The 27,357-nt window shown below is 38.1% G+C and overlaps 1 protein-coding gene across 8 annotated transcripts in view; it reads left to right on the top strand.

Moving 5' to 3' along the window:
• LPP (LIM domain containing preferred translocation partner in lipoma) overlaps nt 1–27,357 on the top strand; it is a 698,664-nt gene that overhangs the window by 252,366 nt on the left and 418,941 nt on the right. For all 8 annotated transcript variants that reach the window (XM_014547744.1, XM_014547746.1, XM_014547747.1 and 5 more), the window contains one exon: nt 19,122–19,323. In XM_014547744.1, coding sequence (XP_014403230.1) covers nt 19,131–19,323 — 193 coding nt within the window. In that variant the 5' untranslated portion in view covers nt 19,122–19,130. The remainder of the gene's footprint in view (nt 1–19,121; nt 19,324–27,357) is intronic.

The raw sequence follows: 27,357 nt of genomic DNA, 5'->3' as shown, positions 1-27,357 counted from the left end.
TTAATGAGAAGTTTAGTTCCAGCACATCAAAGCATTTCATAGGATTTTTAAAGCCATGGCTCCCTTAGGGCAGTAATTGAACATTGTTATTTTCATGTACTTATTTATAATATATAAAAATATTACAATGATCCCAGAGTCTGTTAGCCCTTAGAAAAATGACAATACAGAATGTCTTGTAGGAAAGAATACTGCCTCTCAAATCTAGAGACTTGGGTTCTAGTTCCAGTGCTGCCCAAGACTCAATATATAGGCCTTTGAAAAATCAATTCATGTGCCTGAACCTCATTTCCTCCCCATTTAACAGCAAAAGAATTGCAAATTATAGGTCTGCAAGGCACCTAAAAATTGGTCTCTGCTTTAAAAAAAATGTATAAATAATGTTGCAGCATTGTGTTAAGCTCCTTTAGTAGAAAAAATGTCACCAATAATTCTACCTCATCGATACAGGTCCAGCTATCATTTTTTGTGTAGTATTGTCTTCCAAACTTTAGCTATTAGCATAAGTTACCATGGTGCTATGTATCACTTGGCATCATACATTAAACATTTTCTATATTGCTGCATATTCTTCAATGATTACAATTCAAATATCTGTAATATTTCATATATTATATCATATCTTGATTATTTCATTATTTTTATACATTGCTATTATAATTAATGTTGTTATGTTTAGATGCAACTTAATCCATTAAAAGTCTTGAACATGATGTTGGTGGGTTGAAATATCAGGGTCAGAGGTTAACATTTTGTGGTTATCCAAACCTGCTGATGACTTGTGTTCTAAAAGAGATATTTCTTTTGTTCTGCAGCAAGAATGTATGAGTCATTATCTTCCAATTGTGCCAGCATTAGATACTTTTTTTTGGGGGGGGTGGTGGTGGTATTAGCATCTCTTTGGTTATTATGAAGATAAACATGTCTCTTAATGTCTCATTTCTAATTATATTTTATATATGGCCTTGGAAAATGAATATTTTGCAATCATTGGGAAGTTATTCACAGCAAAACAAAGAATTAATCTTTTAATGAGAATTGTGTATGGCTTGTATAAAGAGGTTCTAGAACTTTTTGAGTCATCCCTTGAATAAACTGGAAGACACATCTTCTTCTTAAATGAAAATATAAAGGTTGTTAAGTAGTTATTTTTCCTACATTTTATGTAATCTCAAGACAATTGTTCTTGAATATTAACAGCAAAAAAATCCAAAATTGTTTGGATAAAAAACAGGCAAAATAGCTAAGAGAAATTTGAAAAACAAGAGTAATGAGGAACAGGGACCAGCTGGCCAGATGCTCAAGCACATTATAAAGCAGTCCTCATTGAAATGGTGAAGTGTTGGTGATGGACTAAATGGAGACCATTGCAGTAACACAACCCACCCAAAAACAGAGCAACTGGGTGCAGAATTGAATATGCAGAAAAGGGACCAAAGGGAAACATTCTGAAAGGCAGCACTATTCTAATGGCTGTGGGATAACTGGTAGGCACTAATGAAAAAGAGTTATGTCAAAATAGATGCTGATAATAGATGCTGATAGGAATGAAAGGTCCTGTTATAAAAAATAACAATCTAGCAAAGGGCATAAGAAAAAAGAACAGATTTATTAGAATTGGAGGGTGCAGAATTTTTCAGTAAAAGAACAGGTAGTGAATATTTTAGGCTTTGAAGGCCAGGTGGTCTCTGTCACAACCACTCAACTCTGTTACTTTGCACAAACTAGCCATAGACAAGTCATATGTCTAATAAATAAATGGAGAGCATGACTTTTTATGAAGGAAAAACACACTATTGTGAGTGTCAGGTTCCCTGAACATCCAACCCAAAAGTGAGTTTGATGAATCTTTTAGCATTTTGCCAATCTGTGTGACAAGTAGTATTTCATTGCTGTTTTAATCAGCATTTCACTGACTGCTATTGCAGTTGTTCATGTGTGTTTTGTTTTTATTTATTTTTTTGTTATCTTTGTTTGCCACTGAGTTCTTCTCTTCAGTGAATTACAGGTAGGGTTGATTTACCTAGCTTATTTCCTCTCTTTGTTACCTAATATCTCAAGGCCCTGGAGACCTCTGTGGTAACTCCCACCCAGTGCAGACCAAGAGGGTTCTATTTTGCTTCCTGACTTGTAACCCTTCCTGGGACTTTGTGCCCAGGGGCCTGGGACTGGATTTTCAGCTTCCATCTTACCTGCTTCCTAGCCTGGATGCTTGCCAGTAGACTGAGGGTGGAGGACTGCTTTGCTTAAGTGTTGAGTGGTTTTGGTTGTCAAGACCTACTGCTTAGGTTGCCTCCACCTCTGTTAGAGTTAGTTGTTGCCTGACTACCACCTGAGTCTGTCCATACCCTTTGAGTCGTACAATCCAGATCTGAGCATGATCCCCCTTTATATTTATATTTCTTGAAATATATTTGTATTGATTTCAGAGAGGAAGGGAAAGGGAGAGAGAAACAGAAACATCAATGATGAAGGAGAATCATTGATTGGCTGCTTCCTGCATGCCCCACACTGGGGATCAAGTTCACAATCCTGGCATATGCCCGGACCAGGAATCGAACTGTAACCTCCTGGCTCATAGGTCGACACTTAACCACTGAGCCACGCCAGCTGGAAATGCCTTTGTATTTTTGTTCATTCAGGTGAGCAAACCTAGAGCTGGCTTTCATACCCTCCAAGTGCATTACTTCAAAGAACTATCAGTAATGTTTCACTTCTGAGTTATGGTCGTTATTTCTGTTTTCCAAGAGATATTACTGAGAAAGTGGTGAAGTCACACAAAAATTCTTAGAGAACACATGCTATGGGATGATTATAATTACTGAGGTGGAAATGTCCTCTTTTTGGTCCAGTGTCTCCAGGTCCCTGGTGTTCCACAGTCACCAAGGCTGCTCTGGCCCCGCCCTGCAGTCTTTCCATTGTTGTGTAGGCTACAGGAACTGAGATGGTTATGACAGAGGCAGACTGGTTTCTCTTCTCTTTTGGACATCATTGTTTGTTACATTTCTGATCACAATTTCTTCCCCCAGATTATGAAATTGTAAAATCACTGCTATATTTATATTTCCTTTCGCTGCTGGGCTATGAGAAGTACCCTTCATAGCTTTCCTTTGAAATTCCTTTATTAATAATCTTCCTTTTTTGCATATATACATATGTATTTATTTATTTAGTCTAGATCTAGATCATCTGCTGTTTACAGAAGGCTCTTGTGTCCGGTATTTCACTAGATCCTCATAAGCACCTATGAGGTAAACAAAGCAGATATTGTCTCCGTTTTACGAATGAGGAAATTAAGGCCCAGTTGAGGTCTGAAAGGCCTTGGTCTTAGTACTTTCAGAGAAGACAGTACATGTAACTATTCCCCTTATCATCAGATAGTGAGGCAGACATTTTCAAAGACAGAGATCTTGGAGAAACTGTGTTTGTTCTCTGGTGTTCGTGATGACTGCTGGATTTTGGATTTCCCTCCAAAATCCAGCTCTAGTCTGCCACAATGCATAACATTTGGGGGTCACTGATTCCTGTTCCTATTTTAAACTATATGAGGTTTGTGTATTTTGTGACCTTTGGGTTCTGACCTTCTTATTTAGGGAACTGCAACTTTAAGAAGTTTTGTTAGGACTTGAATCCAAGTAAATTCCCTCCTGAGCACAAATACTCATAGTGTTGTGGAATGTTAGAGCTTGATGGGACTTTTATCCATCTAGCCTTCTTTTTTTTTTAAAATATTTTTATTGATTTCATAGAAGAAGGGTTAGGGAGAGATAGACACATCAATGATTAGAGAGCATCATTCTATTGAGGCAGAGAGAGAGAAACATTGATGTGAGAGAGACATATTGACTGGATGCCCTCTGCATGTGCCCAACCAGGGCCAGGGATTGAGCCTGCAACTGAGGTACATTCCCTTGACTGGAATTGAATACTGGACCCTTCAGTCTGAGGGCCGACATTCTGTCCACTAAGCTAAAGCAGCTAGGCACAGCGGTTCTCAACCTGTGGGGGTCGAACGATCCTTTCACAGGGGTCGCCTAAATACATCTTGCATATCAGATATTTACATTACGATTCATAACAGTAGCAAAATTATAGTTATGAAGTAGCAACGAAAATAATTTTATGGTTGGGGGTCACCACAACATGAGGAACTGTATTAAAGGGTCGTGGCATTAGGAAGGTTGAGAACCACTGAAGGGCCATCTAGCTTCCTTGATAAGAAAATGTGACCAGTTAGTGATAGAGCTGAGGCTAGAATGTTGAGATCAGATGATGAGGCTTCTTCCTGGCCTGCTCCCTCATATTTAGTACTTCCCTGTCGTAGCCTGCCTCTTCCCACCAGTCTTGGGGCTCTGAGAAGGTGGCCCTGCATTGTCTCTGTTCATGGCTCTGATCCCTAATGATGATCAGATGCATAGGCACTTAGGGTTTGCTTGCACAAGAAATTATTTGAACCTGTATCTTGTTGATAACATGGCAAAATATATTTTAAGGATGTTGACATAGTTTTGCTATGAGAAACAAACCACTTTAGTTTTGGCAGAAAGGATTTAATACACAATGTTAGGTAATTTAAAAAAAAAATGGAAGGAGTGTATAGAGCAGGTTTAAGGCTGAGATTTCAGTAATGAATCCCAGAATCACACAGAGTTACTACCTTTTCCCCAATCAGCACAGCAGGGAATTATGAGGCTAAGACACAGGTGAATACAGCACTGTACTTGTGAACCAGAGATAAAGAAGCCACAATTGGGAAAGTAGTAACTGGACCAGGAGACATGAATCTAGCTACTCCTTCTATCGCAGCTACTTCTTGACAACCACAAGGCTGAATACTGAATGTGGGAATGTGGATACAGAACAATCCCCGTTCTCCATGGCCATTCTTCCAGCAGAAAACAACCCAAGTAGTGGGAACAAGGCCTCCATCTTACTTTTGTCTCCCAAATCTCAAGTCAGCACATTTATTTTGGCAGAATCTCTTCTGCAATCAAACGCTACCAGCAAGGCAGCTTCTGCAATATGGCAGTTTGAGTGCTGATCCACCATATCCAACCCAGTAAGGGTTATGGTTTTCATATTTTGGACATGTCTTGCAAAAAGGCTCTGTGTGTAGTTGATACTAAATTGAGGGCGGATTTACAATTTTGTTCTATTAGATCTCTATTTGTCAGTGCAATTAATTACATAATAGAAGGGAATGCAACGGCTTTACTTTAGGGAATCCCTAAGGGGAATTCCTATTTATCAGTAAAAATGCCATAAGGAGGGAAGATCCTGAGCTGGGAGAGTATTCTAAACTGTTTTGGTTTCAAACATCTTGGAAAGTACTAGAAGGAGACATGCACTATTATGATATGAGTGCTGTTGAGAGTTCCATCTTTGGCAGGAGCTGTCAACTTTCCATCTTGTGTGCTCTCCTCCCACCCCCACCCAGCCACTGTGGGATAAATATTTAGAATTTGCAGTAGAAATAAATATAAAATAGTTTATTTAAAATAAGTTAAATAGACATATAGCCTGTGGGCCTGTATTGAGTTATTTTTACTTTATCTCCCTTAACACTTTGGTAACCCTTATTTGGAAATGAAAATCAATTATAAGTAAGTCTTCTCCACCTTTACTCTGGTACCATAGTGAAAAAAGCTAGACACATTTTATTTCTGTTTCTTGTCCGCTCTCTTATTTTTCTGTTCCAAATGAAGAATCAGACAAAACCTGTTATCCTTCTACTTGGAACCAAGTAGACATGACACGATCACTGGTGATACTGATGGAGGTAGGAGACAGGAGTGGATAGGTGGCAAAGACATACTTGAAGTCAACAATCTTATTTTCTTAGAAAAGTCAATATTCTCTGCTTCAGGAGAAAGAGACTGAGTATGTAGAATAGTTGCTACTAGCTTCTACTCAATTTCTTTTGTGTCTTGCATCCTTCTTCTCCTGTGGAATCATTCGTCCCTGCTCCATGGGCAGCATATGCTTCTGGAGCAGGAACGCCTCCAAAGCCTCTACTTCCCACTGCATAGTGCACTGCCCTCTGAGCAACTGCAGTAGTATTTATTGTTTTGTTTGTTTGGTTTTGTTTTTTAATATATCTTTATTGATTTCAGAGAGGGAAGGAGATATAGAAACATCAATGATGAGAGAGAATCATTGATTGGCTGCCTCCTGCACATCCCCTACTGGAGATCAAGCTCACAACCCAGGCATGTACCCTTGACTGGAATCGAACCTGGGACCCTTCAGTCCACAGGCTGATGCTCTATCCACTGAGCTAAACTAGCTAGGGAATGCAATATCAATTCAATGTGCCGGAGATCTTTGGCCACACGGAGGTTTTGGGAGAGGACCTGAACATAGCAAAGATTCTCTTGGATTCAGTGACCAACACCTCATTATCACAGTGTTATAAGTAAAGTGACTATATACATTATAATCTAAACTGGGACACTTCTGAGAGTGAGAAGAGGCACTGTTAATAATCATACCGAAACAGCAGGCATAAATTGGATATGTGGTCACCTTAATTATAAGGAACTGTAGCAAACACATTTGAAATAGGAATGAAAATGATTCAGAAGCAGAGTCTACCTTTTTTTATTCCAAATCCTTGAGTTTACCTTCTCTTTTATCTAATAATCACTTGCTAGGCATTTAAGATAAGATAGACCATGCTTTAGGTAGGCACTAGGAAATTAAAAAAGACACCATCTTTGTTCTTTATTTACTTAAAATCACTTCTGTGACATTTTAGAGCAGCTGATGTTCAACCTGGCTCATAGCATAGACAGCATAGGAAGACAAGGGGAGTACAATCCGCCCTTTCAACCAATGGCAGATGGAAGATATTTTTAAAAAGGTTGTGCTGTTGCTGATGTGCACCTTTGTAGGTAGTCCGACAAAGGTTGTGCCTGTACTGAACAATGTACAGACTATTTTGGTCGTGATTCCCTAAACAATACGTATACCAAAAACTTACATATTATTTACATTATATAAGGTATTATAAGTAATCCAGAGAATATTTAATGTATACAGGAAGATGCTCATAGGTTATATGCAAATACTATGCCTTTTTATATAAGGGACTTGAGCATCTGTGGATTTTGGTATCTGAGGGGCGTCCTGGAATCAATCCCCTTAGGATGACGGTAATGCATTTTGTACATCCCCTACAAGTGAAAAGTAGTCTGCCAATGTATGAAAATTTAAATAAAGTCTGAGGAACTGTTTTATCAATTCATCTATTTTATTCTTGGGATTTTGGGGGAAGATTTGGCATGAAGAAACAGTTTTGTACTAAAGCAATATTTGAAAACGATTGGTTTGAGATTTTAAATTTTATGTTATTGTCTTAAAGCTCTAAGACTAGTTAAAGAGAAGGAAAAATTGGATTTTTTAAACTTAGAACACAGGAAAATAAACTGAATAGGAAACTAAAAATCATTTTAAATACCTGGAGAGCAGCTCTACATGAGGGATTATGATTACAGAGGCTGCTTCTCATGGGAATACAGGTTTCAGCTACACATAACTTTCTAGCAGCTGCAACTTTTCTGCCATGGAAGGGCCTGTCTTATGAAGTTATGAGCTCCTGGTCATTAGATATGTACAAGCAAACTTATAGATGGTGGTTAAATGTCAACTTAAGCTCCACATTAGAAGAAAAACCTTCATTAACAATTTGGATATTAAACTTCTCTATTGGTAACTGTGATGTCTTTAGCTACTACCTTGAAAATGTCTACAGTAAGTGTATGTTTTGTTTCCCAAGAATATTAGCCAATTCAGTACATTCTTCACATACTGTGTTGGTTTTTTTTTTTGCATGGTGGTCAATAATTGATAAAAATGCAGAAGGTACAACACCCAAACTCTCATCGAGATAAATTTAAAAGGGAATAACATTCACTGATGTCATTCTGAAACTCATCTGAAACTGCCTGGCTTGCTTTCACGCAACTGCCATTGGTCATTGCATATAGTTTTTGTCTCTGTTTCAAAATCTTGAAATAAAAGGGAACAACTTCCAATATGACTTAAGAAAAGGGTCACCCATTAAAAATGGTTTCAATTGTTTTGCTATTAAATGTGAAATTGCAAAACCAGCTTCTCTTACATAATTTGAATTTATAACACATTCTTATGAGAAGCTTATCTGTTTTTTAATACCATTTCAGATACTGAGAAATTTCTCAGGCTCTTGGATTGGTGTTAAAACAATTTTTTTTTTAAATTTTAGAACATATAATACATGAAGTAGAATCTCTTTGTTTTCTAAACCAGTATTCTCATGGTCGTGAAGGTTGAAAATTTCTCTCTCTTCTCTTTTTATTTTTCTAATATTTGGGCATTTTTATTTAACAATGTCATTATTCTTTAACCTTAGGATGAAGAAAATTTTGGGTTTAACAAAAATTTAATATGACAATTAAGTATTAGAAAAACAAAGATTAAATTGGAAACTTTATAATAATATCATTACATAAATTCGATAACATTAATTCAAATTACAGTGTCCAAACTTTATGCATAGGCTGTAAGCTAGTTTATGACCAGTTGTTGTGACAATAGAGTACAAACAGCACAGTTGACAGGTGACAGTCTTATGCACAATATGATGTTCAGAAGGCTGAAGTATAATAGTTAGCTCTATGTATTGTTTTTATGATTGCTCTTAGCAATTTATGTAGCGTGAATAAACATTGCTTCACAGAGTCACATGTAGTATTGTCAGATATAAATATGGCCTGAGATTTGTCAAAAGTGGACTCATTTGCTCTAGCCAGTTTGACTCAGTGGATGGAGCATCAGCCCATGGACTGAAGGATCCTGGGTTTGATTATGGGCAAGGGCTCATATCTCCATCACAGGCTCCTTCTCCACCCAGGTACAGGAGCATATGTGAGGCAACCAATAGATGTGTCTCTCTCACATTGATGATTTTCTCTCTCTCTCCCTTCCAGTCTTTCTAAGAGTTAATGGAAGCTCTTTATCTGATCCTCAATTTTAAATTAGAGCTTTGCTAGGTAGAGTAATCTTGGTTATAGGTTCTTGCTATTCACCACTTTGAATATTTCTTGCCACTCCCTTCTGGCCTGCAAAATTTCTGTTGAGAAATCAGCTGACAGTCCTATGGGCACTCCCTTGTATATAACTAACTACTTTTCTCTTGATGCTTTAAAGATTGTCTTTGTCTTTAACTATCACTACCAAACCAGTATTACATGAAATGTTGAAGGGTATTCTTTAAGAAGAGGAAGAAGAAGAAGAAAAAGAAAGATAAAAATTATGAACAATAAAATGGTAATAAATACATATCTATCAACAATTGAATCTAAAAATCAAAATAAACAAACAAGAAATCTAATGAACAAAATAAACTGATAAATAAAATAGAATCAGAGGCATGGACACATGGAATGGACTGGCGAATCTCAGAGGGAAGGGGGTTGGGGAGTGGAAAGAGATTAACCAAAGGTCTTACCTATGGGCACAGACAGTATAGTGGTGGAAGCCTGGAGTGGGGTAGGAACCAGGTGGAGGGGAGCAATGGGGAGAATAAGGAGGGCATCTGTAATACTCTCAAAAATAAAGATTTAAAAAATAAAGGAAAAATAAATAAAAAAGAGAATCAATGGAAAAATATCCTCATGTGAGGATAAAAAAGAAAAAAGTGGACTTATTCATTGAAGACAAAATTAAATATTTCTACTTTTGCAACTTATATCTAAAATAGAATTATTTTTCTGCTATTTTGTTTACTTTTACTGGGTTACCAACATGAATTTACAATAAAGGGAAATATAAACAAAATTATTAAAAATTAAAATCTATTAAAACATCCCTCATGTGCTGATGAAATATTATGGCCCTAATGGGCACAACAGACTTGCAAACAGATAACTAAAATTCAGTGTTTGTGTGTTTTAATACAAGTTTGAACAAGCTGTCAGGGGAATGCAGACAAACAAGCAGCAATTACCTTGTGGACTTACCCTCTTTGTGGTGGGTTTGGAATGAGAAAATTTTAGATATTACCAAAGAGATTACCAGGCCTCATCAGAGATTACATTGGTGACTTTCCCCACTGTCACATTTTCATCCTAGTGGATGGGTAATATATAAACCAGGAGTTTAAAACCCTTATGAATAGGAACCTTGTCTTTATAAATCCAGACTTCCACTTTGAGAAGTAGTTGTGCTGAACTCAAAAGGCTCAAGGTATTGTTTGCCCCTTTCGCTCAGCTTCCTACAGAAAAATTATCTGTTGTTAGAATCAGAGACAGAAGAAGCTTTCTTCAGAATACATTTTTTGAAAGCATAGCATATCCTACAGACTAGCCATACCACTGTGGAGCATAAATGTTGTTGCAAGAAGGATGTTAGAGATCATCCTCTTAATGCATATTATTTTAAAGCTGGAGAAACTGAGGTCTAGAGAGGGTAAACATTTTCTTGGTCACTCAGCCAAGTAGAACCATTGTTGTTACATGTGACCCAGAGTGCAAGGTTGGGGGTCACATGGTTTCTGTGCTTATTTTTAATGACATGGGTGCTGACTCTTTTGGGAGGGAAACTTTTACTCCTTGTTCATTTCAGTGACTTTTACCCACTCTTTTTAGTTGTCGTCCAACAATCAAAACAATTACTAGCTTTTTTAGTGAAACTTTTTCCACTGCTAACACTTTTTGGAAGAAAAACTGTGTTTGAATCCTGCCTCTAATATGTACTAGCTGCTTTGATAACTTTGATAAGCCACTTTAGCTTCTCTAAATCTTGATTTTTGAATATTCAAATTAGAAGGAACAAATTACTTCCTAAGATTTCTCCCAGCTGGGACTCTATGACCTCCTGGCATTGAATATCCTGTCCTGGCTGTTGGCATCATGTCTTTTTTCTTCTGTGACTGATGGGAGCTGTGGCCACACAGACCAATTGGTTAGTTGTTGGTTTAGTTTCATTCTCTCCTTTACCTTCTCCTGAGAGTCCTGGTCTTTTTGGTATTGTTTCCCTGTCAGAGCTGATTGTTCCCTTTTCATGTGACATTCTGAATCTGAGGTGAAAGTGCAATGTGGAGCTATGGCTCTAATTTTGCCTCTCTTCTTTATCAGAGACAATAGTTTAGTTGTCTGGACTGATGCTTCTCTCCCTTGATGCTTCTTAGTTTACCTGGGTTCTTCAAATGCAGTTGGCAACCAACAGTGTTGCCACTATTGAGGATTGTGCCTTTAGCTTTAACTTGCATTCATATTTACTTTGTGCAAGGCAGATTCTTATTCTACACTCTACACTGTACACTCTACACTCCATGGTCAGTGGGACTCCTAGAAGGTAAGGTATTTTTCTAAGAAACCTCAGCTCACTCAACTTTCAGAGTTGTAGGAGGAATCATGGAGTATGGGAGTTGGAAGGAATGGTAGCAGGCATCTAATGTTTAGTTTACAGATAGGAAGAGATACTGAGGTTCAAGGAAGTCTAGGGGATAAAATCATAGAGCCAACTAGTGACTGAGCTAGAAATTGCACCGAAGTTTATTGCATCTAAGTCCAGGGCTTTTTCCAGTATTTCCAAATGTCTCTCAGATAGTCTATATAAAGGGTTGGCATTTCTGTAGAGTTGTTCTCTAGTCACCCCTTCTGAGTAATGCCAGCTGTCCATGCAGAGAGTGGGGCACTTAGCCAGTGCTGGGCCAAAGCTGCCTGGAAAGAGAAATTGAGTGAATACATTGACATTTTCAGCCCATGGCAGGTTCTGGTGTGCCCTTCTGGCTCTCTCATCTGACCTGGTGCATCAGTGCAGGAGTGATTACATTTGCTGTTCAAATAACAATTGTGTGTAATTTTCAGCCTGCCTTATTCTTTAACGTTATCTTCCCACGCTTCCATCACATGCCAGGGCATATTTGCTTTGTAATTACACTGGTAGGGACTTACCTACATCGTTTGGAAAAGATTTGCCTAAAGTACTTATTTACTCCTGCATAATAAATCTTGAGTGATACCTTGGTAATCTCTCTGAGATCAATCTTAAACTCCTTCCCACAATGGGGCAGATTAAAAAGTCAGGGAAACTGGTGACAAAAAATAAAGAAAAAACAAAAGGCCGTGCTTCCTCACTGAAGAGGTAAGAAAAGTAGAGAGGATTTGGAACCTCCATGGATGTCTTTTGTTTTTATTGGGCGGCGGGGGCGGGGGGGTGCTTGCTTTATAGTCAGGATCTTTCATGGAATCATAAGAGTGTGTGAGTAGAGATGCCATTATACTCATCTAAACCCACCACTTCATTTTCAGTGTTGTGTTCTTTTCAGGGGAGGACACTATGACCATAGAGAACAAAGGTTGAACTCTGACCTCATGGCATATCTAAGACTGTAAGCTGAGTCTGAATTCGGAAGATCAGGCATCCTTTAGCTGAATACCAAGATGTAGCAAAGGATGGATAGCTGTAGCCTACATAGGGAAACACATTGTATCATATTAATAGATTGTTAAGAGGACAGTTTTGGAATTCTAGGAAGGTAATAGTTTGCTATAAAGTGGAAAGATAGTGAAAAAAATCAAAGTTATAGGAAAGTGCTATTTAAATCTTAATTGCTTATTTAAATGAAATCGTTGCTAAGGGAAATGAATCCTAAACTTCAGTCTGCCATCAACTAGCTCTGATGTTTAAGTCATATAATACCTCAGCCCCTAATTTCTTTTATCACTAATAGTGATATTAATACCTGTGTCTTTCTTCAGTATCATTCATTTATTCAGCAAACACTGACCAAGAGTCAGGTCTTGGTTTAATTGCCAATGGAAATTTAGGGGATAACACAACATGATTTAAAGATTATTATGCATGCTCAAATTCAGTTATTCTCAGCCCTTGAAATATATACATAAAGATCCCCAGGTGAGACTAATATACGGACAGTTTTGAAAACTGCTATTTCAAGCTTATAGCACTTGGTGTTAGATGATACCACGTAATGGTTGGTTGTTTTTATTTTTTTATTTATTTATTTTTTAATATACTTTATTGATTTTTTACAGAGAGGAAGAGTTTTGAAAACTGCTATTTCAAGCTTATAGCACTTGGTGTTAGATGATACCACGCAATGGTTGGTTGTTTTTAAACTTTGATGAACTAAGTAAATGTTTAAAGAAGAGTACAATATTGATTTTAGGAAAGAAGGAAAACTTGAGCCAATACTAGTTAGTTCTATTTATGTGCCTAACAATGAGGACAGTTACTTGGTATCTCTAGAGAGGTTTAGTAGCTTGTTAGTATTTAATGTCACTTTACCTGTGGCCCCGCATTTTCCCACCTGTAGAGGAAGGGTCTTGTTTACCATGTGGCCTTTTGTAGTCTTTTGCGTTCTTTTGTGCCTTGATTTTTTATGGTTAAACTATTGGCTTCATCAGTTTGTGATCCTGTGGCTCATGATGGTGTAAGTTTGATGGACTAGAATAGAGAAGACATTGTGGCAGTAAGATTCAGGAGCTAGTAATAGAGATAAGAACAAAGTCTGTTTCTAAGGGCTTCCTTTGGATTGTGGTGTTTTTCAAATAGAAGAGTGGGACCATGGTAAAAGACCACCCACGGACTTGTGGTGGAAGACCTATGCCCATTTTTCAAATAGAAGAGTGGGACCATGGTAAAAGACCACGGATTTGTGGTTGAAGACCCATGCCCAAGCTTTAGTTTTGATATTTGAGCACATTAATTCTTAAAGCCTTAGTTTCCAGATCTGATAAATGTGGATAATGATATAATATAATGGCTATGAAGATTATGTGGCCATTGGAAAATTGCTAAGCCTATAGTAAGTGCTTAGTAAACCCTTGCTATTTATTGTCAGTCTGTGGTGTTCTTGTACCTGCTGAACAACTAGGAAGAGACAGACAAGCAATAGAGAGGGTAATAATGGAAACTTCTTCAGTTCTTCTTAATGTATTTGCATTTGACTACAGTTCCTAAAAGACCAGTGGTTGGGTGCCCCAGCTCCTTGACTCCCTTAAGTAGCAGGCATTTTGCTGAGCGAACTGCTATCTCTCTTGTTCTCGTCTCATGTTTGTGTATTTTCAGAGCTTCTGTGGAGATCTTCCCTTTCACTTCTTGCTTTCATGATGATTACAAACTTAGAGTGAAACTGATCTAGAACCAGAGGAAGTAAGAGCAGGGTAAGTTTTGGTCCAGCAAAACTAGCTCTCACCACAGCTTCTTTGTATTTACATTGGGTGTCTCTTTGAGAAGCTAAGAAACCCCAACTGACATGTTCTAGTTTATTCCTTCACCAAACTTGTGAGGCTCCCTCAAACCCATTTGTCAAAATGAATGGCTGTAATGAAGATTTCAGAGAAGGAAAACACTATAGAATATTAGAGCTGATTGGGACTTTACTGACATTCATTTTGCAAATGAGTATCATTTCTTACTGAGGGTTATGCTGGCAGAGCTGAGACTGGAACTGGGGCCATAAAGACTCTATCCTCTTTGTTGCCGTCCTTGGATCCATCCTGCATGGATTAACTTTCCTTACCTTCAATTTTCACTCTTATTACATTCCTGTTCAAAGATAAAAGTTCTAGCTTCTTATTTCTCTATATAAGACCTTTCATGCACAAGTTTATTTTATCTTCCAAACCTTTTCCCTAAGTATTCTCCATGAGCCCCTCATTTTAGTACAAGTGGGCTGCTCCTTACCTCACAGAAATGCCTTGTTTCTTCCTTGAGTTCACTGTATTTCCAGGCATTATCCTTGTTGCTCCATTTACCTTTTAGAACCATCCAGCTTTCAAATACCCTGATTTTTTTGTATGCTTTGTGTTTTTTGTCTTTCTCTTGTCACATATATAAATATATCTCCCTCAGGTAGGCTTTAAGCTTCTTGAGAACAGGATGGAATTTGATTCACCTGAATACAGGATGAAAATCTGATTTATCTCAAGCTCCCGTGCCAGACACATAAATGTATTCATTTATTAAATTAACAGACATTTTTTTTTTAGTACCTATCATGTATTAGGCCGTGGGATTGGAGAATGATAATTACTTCTCCTCTCAAGGATTCAATAGTTTAGTTTGAGATACAGAGGAACAGAGAGGCAGAGTGATGTGTGATGAGTATGGGGACAGTGTGGTATTCCAGGTGCCATGGGAGTGGAGTAAAAGGGTGTGTAACTTGAACTGGAGGATGGAGAACAAAGATTATGTCTTTAAGTACTAATAAGAAATGATGCCCAGGATCTAAATGATGCATCATAGATAGACATCAATTTTAACAGGGAGTTAGTTTGGTTGAAAGGGAACAGAGATAAAACCCAAAGATTTAGCAGAATTTCCAGCAGAATATAAATGCTGAGAAATGACCTTAAAAGAAGCATAACACCTATACAATTATAGAAGTGATTGGAAATATGACTAAGATCTATTATTTAAGAAATTGTTATATCTAGATGACTTTACAATGAAATCTGGTAAACCTTTAAAGATCACATAATTTCATTCTCATCATTAAACTAATATAAAGAGTAGAAAAGGGTGAAGAACCCTCATATCTAAACTTAGTAATGATAAGTAAAGCAAGTAGAGAAAGACACTACAGAACAATCTTATGATTATATGTACAAAAAATCTGTAAAAGATATCCTTTTAATTCATTGACACATCAAAACACTGCAACTGAGATTGAATAGGACTTTTTTCTAGAAGTGCAAAGCTGGTTCAATTTCTGGAAATCTAGCAACATGATTCATTATATTGCTAAATTAAGGGAGGAAAAAAGAGATAATATATTAGTGGATGTTAAGGAAGGAGATAGATTATAGAAAGGGATGAGTAACCAAGGAGATAAGCATTCATTCACTCAGCCATTCATGCATAGCATATTTTTATAAGAGCTTCCTAACCAGGCAGCCCTGGTATAGTGAGACCACTCAGGAGCTTCCAGCTTATTAAAGCAGATCAGCAGGTGAAAAAATAGCTTCTGTGTGGACTGTTATAAGTATGAAACAAATACTAGAAGACCCTAGAATTAAGCTACTCATTTTGGGGATAAATTTTTATAGCATCAGAGATGTTTGAGCTGGGTCAAGATTTAAAATAAAAAGGCTCAGTAGAAAGTAAAGGCTGTGAAATGACATTGTAGCAGTGAGCACAGCATGAGCAAAGTTCAGGGTCATGAACATTCATTATAAATCCTGGGAATGGTGTCACTGGGCCACTATTGACATTCTGAAGAATGATAGGAGAAGATGCTCTGAAGATCATCTGCAACAGAGACTTGGCCAGACCCTGGCATTCAGAGGAGGTGGAGCCTCCATGGGGAGGTCAGTGTGGGGGTAATAGATGGTGCTGTGGAAGGCAGAAAAGATGGTGGAGTCAGTGGTTTCCATATAGATGCTTAAGTTTACATTGTTCACACTCTCCCAGAAGGATTCCACAGTCAGCTGGCAATGTGGAATTGCTCTGGAAATGTGCTTCTTTGCTTTCAAAATCACTGCATCCTATATTAACCCGTTTTTTAAAAGTTTCCATTTTGAAATAACTTTAGAGTTACAGAGAAGTGGCAAGGATAATATTAACCCATTAAAAATGTACAAATAAAATTTATACTACAAAAGTGCACCGTGCATTAAAATTTTCAAACCTTTATTTTACTCTACTTGTTCCCCACTTATACTCACTTGAGTCATGTTGAAAGCAGAACAGACTCTTTTATCCCTTTTTAGTAGAAGACCGAGAATCAATTTAAAAATTAAAATAAATAAAAACTAAAATTAGTGTTTCTCAACCCTGAGAGATGGATGTGGTTTTGGTCTCTTTTCTTTTCTTTTCTTTTCTTTTCTTTTCTTTTCTTTTCTTTTCTTTTCTTTTCTTTTCTTTTCTTTTCTCTTCTCTTCTTTTCTTTCTTTTCTTTTCTTTTAATCTCAAATAATTCTAAATATGCATCTAGGTTTAACAACCATGAGTAAGCCAGCTGTTCAAAGATGTTTTTCTACATTGGTTTTGTGCTAGGCCTTGCAATGGTGATTTAGGAATTAGTAAAATATGCTCCCTGCCCTTTTCAGGGGCTCACCATTTAGTAAATGTATATGTGCACAGCGTGTGCATAGGATACAAGGGGGCGGGGGTAGAGGTGGGGAAGAAAGGCCCTGTAACCAAACTGAAATGCTAGTGTCTGGCTTCAGTAACAAAACCCTCTTGATTGTCAATTTAAAGTCCTTTTCATTGATATTAATGTTATTTTCTTTTTTAAAATCCTCACCTGTGGATATGTTTTTTATTGATTTTAGAGAGAGGAAGAGAGAGAGAGAGAGAAATATTGATGCATGTCAGAAACATTGATCTGTTGCCTCTTGTATGCGCCCTTACCAGGAATCAAACCCTCAACCTAGCTAGGTGCCCTGACCTGAAATTGAACCAAATGGGTCGATGGATGTTCCAACCAACTGAGCCACCCAGCCAGGTCAATGTTATATTTTTTTTAATTGAAAAAACTATACCTCCAACAGTTTGCTCTCTTCCCTCTAAATAGCACTTTACAATATATAAAACACTTTAATATTGTTATCTTTTTTTATTGCCATAAAAACTTGGATGAGGAGTTGAGGAGGACAGAGTTTTTATCTTAATTTTGAGGGAGTGGAAGTATCTCAGGCACCTGATAAGGCATGGGGGCTGCTCAAGATCTTGTCACTTATCCCTTGTGAGCTGATGCTAACACCCAGGCAACATCATACCTCTTCTTTCACGTTTACCCCATCTCTCCATTTCCATGCCATGTGCTGAGGCGTTTATTTTTTTCTGCATTTCTAGTGCTCCTTGTCTTTACAGACATCTGGAGGTAATCATGTAGCCCTCTCAATTAATTCAGCTCAATTAATAAATTACTGGGTGGATTTGGGATTGGGGCGGGTGAGGGTGCCTTCCGGGCCTCCCTGGGCTGGAGAGCTCTTGCAATCAGGTTTGGAGAGCCTTCCCCAATAGCAGTCACTGAGCTGAGCTCAGCCACAGCTTGCAGGCTGCCTGCAGGGGTGATTGGCTCACTCTGACACAAGAGGCATCGTTTTTCTTTCCTCACATTGTGAATTTTAATCTGATTAGAACAGTACCTGGTCTAGGCTGGTCTGTCCCCCTCCTAGTTAAGTTTTTCTTAAAGGTCCAGTGTGGTATCAGTTCAGCATAGTTCTTCATGGGGCATTTCTTTGTCATGTGGAGCTGACCAGTGCATTACAGGTATTGAATATTCTGGCACCTGGCCACTAAGTGCTAGTAACTACCCTAGGCATAGTGGCAAATGGTGTTCTCATCCTCCAAGTTCCAAGTGCCCCTTGGTGGGGGGCAGAATTGCACCTGCCAGAGGGACCATTTTAAAGTATCTTGCCAAGTACTTTTTATGCCCTGTCTCAAGAATAAACTTTCGGAGGTTCCTTAATGCCTCAATAAGTTTAAGCTCCTCAAGCTTGCAGGCAAAGCTGACTGTGCTCTGGTTCCATTCCATATTTTAGCTTTTACTAGCTACTTTTTCTTATTCCTCCTCTACGCACACTAAATGTAAGTCCTGTGTACATGTAACTTTGCTAACATTGTTCAGGCCCACCCTCTACTCAGCACTTGGGCTCTGTCTGAAGGTCACTGAGTCAATGAGGTCTTCTGTTGCTAGCAAGGAGTGATCTTATTTTTTTCTGCAGCAACACTTTTTTTAATCCTCACTTAGATAACTTATCACCTCATTTAGGTACATATCACCATTTAATTGGTGTGATAATTATTTGAATAGATCATTAATACAAATGAAGCTTTCTTCAACCTTATTGGTATAAGATTCTCTTACCATAGAAACTCCTTCAGGTTAGGGATTATTTCTTATTTATAGCTATTGTCTGAGGAGTGCTGGGCACTAACATAGGTACCTGTTAGAAGAGAGGTATTTAAGATTAGTTCATCGGAGTGCTCAATTTTTCTTCTCTTCTTCCCCTCTTTCATCTTCTCTCTTCTTTTTTCTTGTCAGAGAGCTTTTTCAAGATTTTATTGAGTATAGATTAAAATGAAATAACAATGAATTAAGCTATGTTGCCTCGTTTTCATGCTTCCATAAAAACAACTGCATTTTTTTAAAATTCCAGATTCCAACAATGTCTCACCCATCTTGGCTGCCACCCAAAAGTACTGGTGAGCCCCTAGGCCATGTGCCTGCACGGATGGAGACCACGCATTCCTTTGGGACCCCCAGCATTTCAGTGTCTACACAACAGCCACCCAAAAAGTTTGCACCAGTAGTTGCTCCAAAGCCCAAGTACAACCCATACAAGCAACCTGGAGGTGAAGGTAAGTGTAGGTATTTCAGAGTTGGGCAGCCAAAGTGGGAGGGAGAGCTCAATATAATAAACGTGATTGACAGCACAATGAGTTGGATAAAGGTAGCTCAAAAATTTGTAATGTGTTTCTTATAGTTGGTTGACATCTAAGAACACCTAGGAACCATCTAAGCCAACTCTTCTTTTAGGGTAAAGAGAGTGAGACCTCTTATATGGCTATGGTTACACAATGAGTAAAGGCTAGAGCCAAAACTAGGACCCTGCTTTCTTCATTTGTAACTCACTGTCCTGTTGCATTATTCTCTACTTCCTCTCATTGTCCTGCAGAAATGTGTCTACCCCCCAGTGGACTCTCCCCCTTTCCATTGGACAAGTGTCTCAAACTGCTGCCATGTACTCTAAAGAGAAACCCACATGAAGTGAACCTAATAAGACACCTAAAATTGGTTTGACTTCTCTGGCTATTTTTTTCCTCCTCTAAGCTGCTGTAGGATAAAGTTATCTGGAGAGCTCTGTGAGATCTGTATGTGTAGAAGCGCACTGAGCAATGTGAGTGAAGCCTTGTGTTAGGGGTTTTAATAGCAGTACATTCAGTTAACATCAAGTGGAGTTTGGAGATCTGCATGAGCTTAGCATCCTAGGCATATATGTATGTGCACATTCAACCTGCTAAACCCCATAGGAAGCACAAAGAATGCCATATTGTTTGGATGAAGTGATGCCACATTTAGCTAATCAATGTCAGCAGTTCACCCAAACTCATGAAAGAATGTGTTATAACTAACAAACAGAAGAACATTAGACTTCTGGTTGCTGAGACAGAAGCGGCAGTGAAAGAAGATTCAGCCCCCCTTTCTCTATTTTTTCCTCCCTCCCCTCATCCTGCTTTTTCAAAAAAAAGAAAAAAAATTACCGTATTCTCTCCAGGATGTTTCTACTTCCTTCTTGGATGATATTAGTGTTTTTGTTACAGCAATTTTGCGTGAAATCTTTTCACACTCTGTGATAGAGTTCAGCCTCTCTTTTCTCATTCTAGTCCTCTCCCTGCCCCCAGTCAACACTTTACTAGTCTATTAGTATTTTAGGACTGAAATCAGAAGCCTGGCTGGCCCAGATGACTAGCTGTATAAGGGGGGCTGGGTGCTTAGGCAGATGGTGGGGAGGCCAGTCACCCGCATGCACATGTGAGCTGTGGCTGTGGGTCTTTCGGCATCTTTTCTCCAGAAAGTGCAATGTCCACACCATCAGAGAGCTTCTGTGGAAAAACAATAAACAATGCCCTTGGCGCTCTGCTATTCCCCACCAAAGTGCCTGAAGTTACATTGACCTTGCAGGAGGTTGCAGCTTTGCAGTTAATCAGGACTCCCTGGAACTAGTTTTCTTTGCTTCATTGTTCTTCAGTGATTGCAGAACTCAGGAATGGGATCTGAAAGAGAATTCCTCCTCCCAAGGACAAGAAGAGCCATATGTTGGCTTTCTTCTTCTTCTTATTATTTTTCTCAATGTTTCCCCTGTTCTGCTCACCAGGGGGATTGCTATTTTGTCTCCTAACTTTTGGGGAGAACTAAAATGGACCGCCCTCTAATATGAAAGGAATAAAGACATGGTCCCTTATCGAGTAGAAGACAAATGTGTGAGGAAGTCTTAGTGGGTATGGGTATGACATTCGATGCACAACCAATATAGGGGGCAGGTCCTATATTAAGTGTCAGCTAATAAATGGCATGCAGGAGAGGGAGGAGAGCTGCATATAATGGTCTTCCTTAGCCTTCTTCACTCTGAATGTTATGAATTGCAGTGAGTTAGCTCTTGGGTGACTCTCCCTGCCTTGAGCTGCTCCACCTTCTTTACTGCACTGTGTGAGGTTCATGTACTGTCTCTCTTGTTCTCTAGGGACACTTGTGTAATCTCTGATACTCTGTCTCTCTTAGCTCAGCTCTTTGCTTTTTCGTAACATGCCATTCCACACCTTTTATCACCTATCAAAATCTTACTTGAATCACCTTCTCCAAAGTGTCTAGGCCTGGCCTAGATCAGAAGTAATCATCACTTCCTTCCCTGGGTTCCCACATACGTCTTACTCTGACTATCAAATTTCTACTTTGGTTATTTCTCCTGCTCTTACTCTGTCAGACATTGAAAATGTAGTCTGTAAGGCACTGTGCTTTTTCATTATCATTCCATTGCCTTCTTTTTAACCCTATGTAGTAAGTGTCTTTTCGCATAAAGAAATGTAAGCTTAAAGAGGAGAGATGTCATTCTGTATGGTTTCGTGGCTAGTAAGTTTTTGAAAGGAGGCCATTGTCCTTACCCAGCGTGCTATACTGCTTATCCTATTCATGGCAAATGTGGCACTGGGGCCCCATATGACAGAGATTCTTTCCTGTTTCCTTGTGAGAATGCAAGCTTTGTTTCCCCATTTAAGCAACAAGACATGGTTTCTCACTCGTCCTTATGTTCCTCTTGGCTCTTATTATGCTACTGTGTTTTTAGTAGGAACGATTGTGTATGGTCAAATGTATGTCTGTATGTTCTTATGTATGTATATATTTGGATGGGTGGCGGATGGCGGATGGCTGGATGGATGAAGACAGCACTCAGTGATTCTTTTCCTACAATAAACAGTTTGGAATATGGGATCCTCATGCGAAGCAGCTCAGTCGCATTTAATTTCTGAAGGTTTGATTCTTTCTTGCAATTCTGCCAATCTCTCTCTCTCTTTTTAATATAACCTTTTTTGAATACGTGAAGAAAAAAAACATTTCCCTTGCATACATACATTTTAAAGACAAATATGGGGAAAGGTTTATGGATATTCAGACTTTTTAAAATGCAGCTACATCTCTTCATCTGCTGTATATTATGACATAATATTTGTTAGAAGTACAAGATTTGCTTTACTTTATATTTAATTTAAATGTTAGTGCATTCTTTGCTACTCAAAACATTTTCATAATTCATGTTATTTTTGCTTAAAATTTTATACGTTTGAAAGTTTATATCCATTTTCTTTTTCATTTCTGTCCATTTAGAATGTTCTGTGCCATTAGTGAAATCCCCAGAGAGCAGGTAACAGTTTTTATTTACAGGGTGAATGGATTGTGCCATGGTCTTATGCCTCAGCTCTCACCATCTTTTGCTGTTAATTTACATTCTCCTGAATTTCTGTCTCATAAAGTCTTTTTATTTATAGCTTAATGCAGAGATTGACCTCCAAGAATGCAATAGAAAATATAAAAGGATAGGACTAATAGAAGTCACATGGTCCACCTTTTCCTGGTGTAAATGTGAGAGCGGTAGTGCAGAGTACACATGATTTGCTCTGAGATGCACAGCCTGCTCAGGGCTGAGTTGGCACTAGACCTCAGGTACTCTCTGAGCCCAGCATTACCCAGGACCTTGTATTATATTCTAATGAGGTCTCTTTTTCACCATGCCACAACCTCTTTATGCATCTCCTGCCATTCTTATCATGTGTCTTCTAATTGACTTACTTGGGTATGAACCTATCTGCTTTAGCAGACTCAGGACTTACTCCCAACAGCACCAAGCAATGTGCCTGACGCATATTAGGTACTCAATTATGTTTGAGATGATAGTTAAGCCACAGAAACTTAAAGCTGCTTATCCAGGCACAGGTTCTAGCTTCTCAAATACTTACTAAGCTTTATGGTTCTGCAGCTCAACCTAAGTGTTAGAGTTACTTTTAGCCCCCTTTACTCATTCCTGGAGCTTTTTAGCCCAGGAGTTGCTTCACTGCTACCTTGAAGTTACCAATTACATTTCTCACCTTGGTTATTATATCTGTCATCTCTGGAGTTTGCTTTCTCATTTTTTAATTCTGACTGTGAAAGTGGAAAAGTACCCACATTTTTCCACATCAACTTATATACCATATGTTATAATTTTCTTTTATAAAGTATTCTGTGTATAATCTTTCTCTAAAGGGCTTTGGCACACTTAAGAGTGGGGTGTGATTTTTCTCCCCAGTTAGTAGCTTTTTAGGCCTTAGGGTTCTTTTATTTTATGCATACTTTTCATTGATTTTTTTTTTTAAACAATTTGTGTCTCCTTCCCTGTTTGGAATGCCCCTGCATTTCCAAATGCCTTTTTGTGTCCTCTACTATGTGCTTATGAAAATATATATAAAGTTTTGTCTTCATACAGATTTTTCCATGTTAAGTGTCCTTGTCATTTTTATGGGATGGTTTGGGTATGTATGTATGGTTTTGTTTCATCACCTTCTATTGTAGGCTAATGAGGGCAACGGGATGATGTGATTTTTCTTTTGGTCTTTAAGGTACTAGTCAGTAGTGTTCTTTATTCTATAATCTGAATCTCTGCCATCTCTACCACAAATTTGCAAACAAACAAACAAACAAACAAACCAAAAAAATCCCCAAAACAAAGCCTTTGATGGCAAAACAGGGCCTAGATCTTTCTTACCAAACAAAGTGAGATTTCCTACTTTAATTATACATTATTTTCTTGAGGATTTTGAAATTTACCAGTCATTTTTTATCCTTTATTACAATAGATTACCATTTAGAAGGATTTGTAAAGTTTGCATGTTTGTAAAGTTGGAGTTGTCTTGTGGCCTGGAGTTGACTTTTTCCAATCTCTACATTTTTAAAAAAAATTTAAATCTAAGATTTTTGAAAAAGTAAATCTGCAGGGTACAGACTCAATTTGACCCTTTCAGCATAATACTTTTGTATTTGTACAATTCTTTATAGTTCATACTGTGCTTACATAGTGATATCGTTCAATTCTCAAAAGAAAATTCTTACTCCAGCTCTCTGAATTAGGTGGAATAGATGTTACTGACATATTACTGAGTGGTAACCTACCAGAAGTGAAATAACTTATTCAGTAATCACATAGCTGGTAAAATAGTAGAGCTAAGCTCTGCTCTTCATATCTAGGACTCTTGATGATTTTAAATGGTTCCATTTATTGGAGATTGAGCTAGATTGCCTTGTTCATTTTCATTCCATTATGTTATGATTCCAAGATCCTTTTTTTGAAATTAATTTCAAAATGGTTGCTCTTTCCACATGCTATTCCTACATATATTAACTTCTACATAACTATATAATATAAATAAGGCACCCATTTTCAATTTCTGCCCACATTGCTTCACCTAGATCTGTAAAGTCAGATGAGAATGGAGGAATGACTTCTATTAAATGAAGGAGATATTACTTTATTATCATTATTTTTTGTTGTTAATCCTTACCTGAGGATATGTTTTCCATTGATTTTTTTTTTTTTAAAGGGAGTGGAAGAGGGGGGGAGAGACAGAGAGAGAGAAACATCTATGTGAGAGAGACACATCTGTTGGTTGCCTCCCACATGTGCACTGACCCCAGGGGCCCGGGATCAAGCCTGCAATCAAGATACATGTCCTGGCCCAGAATGGAACCCTTGCCTTCAGTCCTTGGCTTGATGCTCTAACCACTGAGAAAACTGGCTCGGGCAATGAAGGAGATTTTTACTAGATCTCTGTGCATTTTTTCTACCCTAATGTTATTAGTCCATTCCATGGAATGGAAGGTGCTAGTCATTGCTGATTAGGAGTAGGAATAGTAGCTAGAACAAAATACCAGTGTAAACAACTGAGTCTCCTGTGATGGAGGTGGCAGCCAAGCTTATTTCCTTTCTGCATTCATGGCAAGGCCATTTTCCATGTCTTCAGAACAAAAACTTTGAGCAGAAGAACCAGGAAAGAGTTTGAAGGCTATCTAGTCCACTTCTTTCACTTGCTGGACATGGAAACTCAGTAGGGAAGGGAAGAGAATGGCTTCCCAAAGTTACCCAAGAGCTTGGGACTGAACTGGTTCTAGACCCCAGCTTTCCTAAATGTGTTCATTCCACTGTATCTCTTCTCTCTCACATGGATGAGGCAGATTGAGGCTTGGTTCCTAGGGATTAATGAATCCTAGATCATTGATACTTGGTGGGAAACTAGCCATTAGTGATGTGTAGTAATGTAATCTGGTTAGACAGGGCATGCGTTTTCTCAACAGATAGCTAAAACATGAGGGAAATGGATGGCCACCTCTGGCAATGTAATTAACGACATTATTTGGAATGGACTTTCCCTACCATTTTTAATGTTGAGCATACAGGCCAATTTGGTGATGCTTCTCTACTTATAGTTAGTAAAGCTTTTTTTTTTTTTTTTTTTTTTAACTGGAGTAATTGGTGGTTGAGAATGTATGAGAACTGTGAACTCTGAACAGTGATACCTAAATATTTAGACCTGCTGTGTGCTCTCCAGTGTTTGGAGTCCCTGCCTCTGTTCCCTGCCATGAAAGGGAATCTGGATCGTGACTTTGGAGGAACAAATGGGAGATGTCTTCTTTATGTGTCCTGACAGTTCTGTTACATTGGCAGCAATCACAGAACAATTGAAGTTTCCCAGATGTTTGTTTTAATTATGCATGGACTGTCATGAGGACAGTCACATAGTCATTGAAACATCGGGAACTCTAATGGGACTTGAACTTGAGTGGCTGCCCCGTTTTTTGTTCAGGGTTCTGGTGACTCCCACTGCACCCCATCGATCCTGCCCCTGAACTTCTATAGTACTTATTGGATGTCCCTAAATCAGGCTTTTCTTTAAATTAGCAAGTGTGAGAGGCAGCCCACACTCTAGAGCAGGGGTGGGCAAACTTTTTGACTCGAGGGCCACAATGGGTTCTTAAACTGGACCCGGAGGGCCGGAACAAAAGCATGGATGGAGTGTTTGTGTGAACTAATATAAATTCAAAGAAAAAATCATTACATAAAAAGGGACGGTCTTTTTTTTTTTTTTTTTTTTTTTTTTTTTAACTGGAGTAATTGGTGGTTGAGAATGTATGAGAACTGTGAACTCTGAACAGTGATACCTAAATATTTAGACCTGCTGTGTGCTCTCCAGTGTTTGGAGTCCCTGCCTCTGTTCCCTGCCATGAAAGGGAATCTGGATCGTGACTTTGGAGGAACAAATGGGAGATGTCTTCTTTATGTGTCCTGACAGTTCTGTTACATTGGCAGCAATCACAGAAGAACAATTGAAGTTTCTCAGATGTTTGTTTTAATTATGCATGGACCGTCATGAGGACAGTCACATAGTCATTGAAACATCGGGAACTCTAATGGGACTTGAACTTGAGTGGCTGCCCCGTTTTTTGTTCAGGGTAAGCATCGTGAGCCTCATCTATCGCTGTGGTGTGCAGCACATGAGTTTTAACTTGCAGAGCCTCAAGAGGGCAAAAGGACTAGCTGTTGATTCATTAAAGAGTCAGGTATTAATTGTATGAATTAATATTGCATATTCCCGAAGAGAAAAGAACTTGTGTTTCTTTGGGTGACATCAGAGATTACCAAATATTCATAGGTCTTATTAATACTCAAAAGGGCCAAGGTTTAGCACTGACTTAATAGGGCATTTACATTCAAGCCTCAGTTTCAACCACTTGACTTTGGGCACGACACTTTACAATTCCACAAAACCGTCATTTATAAAATTAGTTAGTAGTATTAATTATATATTTTTTAGTTTTTTTTAATTTAAAGAAAAATGATTTTAAATATAATGTTACGTGCAATAAACCTTAATATTTCAAGAAAAACGATCGTAAATATAATAATGTTACATGCAATAAACAATAATATCTCAAGAAAAACGATTTTAAATATGATGATGTTTCATGCCATAAACGCCAATTATTCAAGAAAAATGATCTTATGTATAATATTACATACCATAAACATTAATATTTCAAGAATAAGAGGATTTTAAGTATAATAATATTACCAAAACTGTGCTAACATATTAAAAATCTGCAAATAATAAGATTACTTGTATTATATTCTAGTATATTTTTCCCCCCTCTGGCTCTATTTTTGTTCATCAGTTTATGTTGTTCATTATATTCCACAAATAAGTGAGATCAGATGATATTTATCTTTCTCCAACTGGGTCATTTCGCTTAGCATGATGATTTTAAAGTCTATTTTGTCGGATGTGAGTATTGCTACTCCAGCTTTTTTTTTT

This window comes from Myotis brandtii, unplaced genomic scaffold (genome assembly GCF_000412655.1).
Source record: "Myotis brandtii unplaced genomic scaffold, ASM41265v1 scaffold483, whole genome shotgun sequence".
NCBI lineage: Eukaryota > Metazoa > Chordata > Mammalia > Chiroptera > Vespertilionidae > Myotis > Myotis brandtii.
Note: the sequence above shows the minus strand (reverse complement) of the source record. Positions and strands in the feature narration are given on the sequence as shown.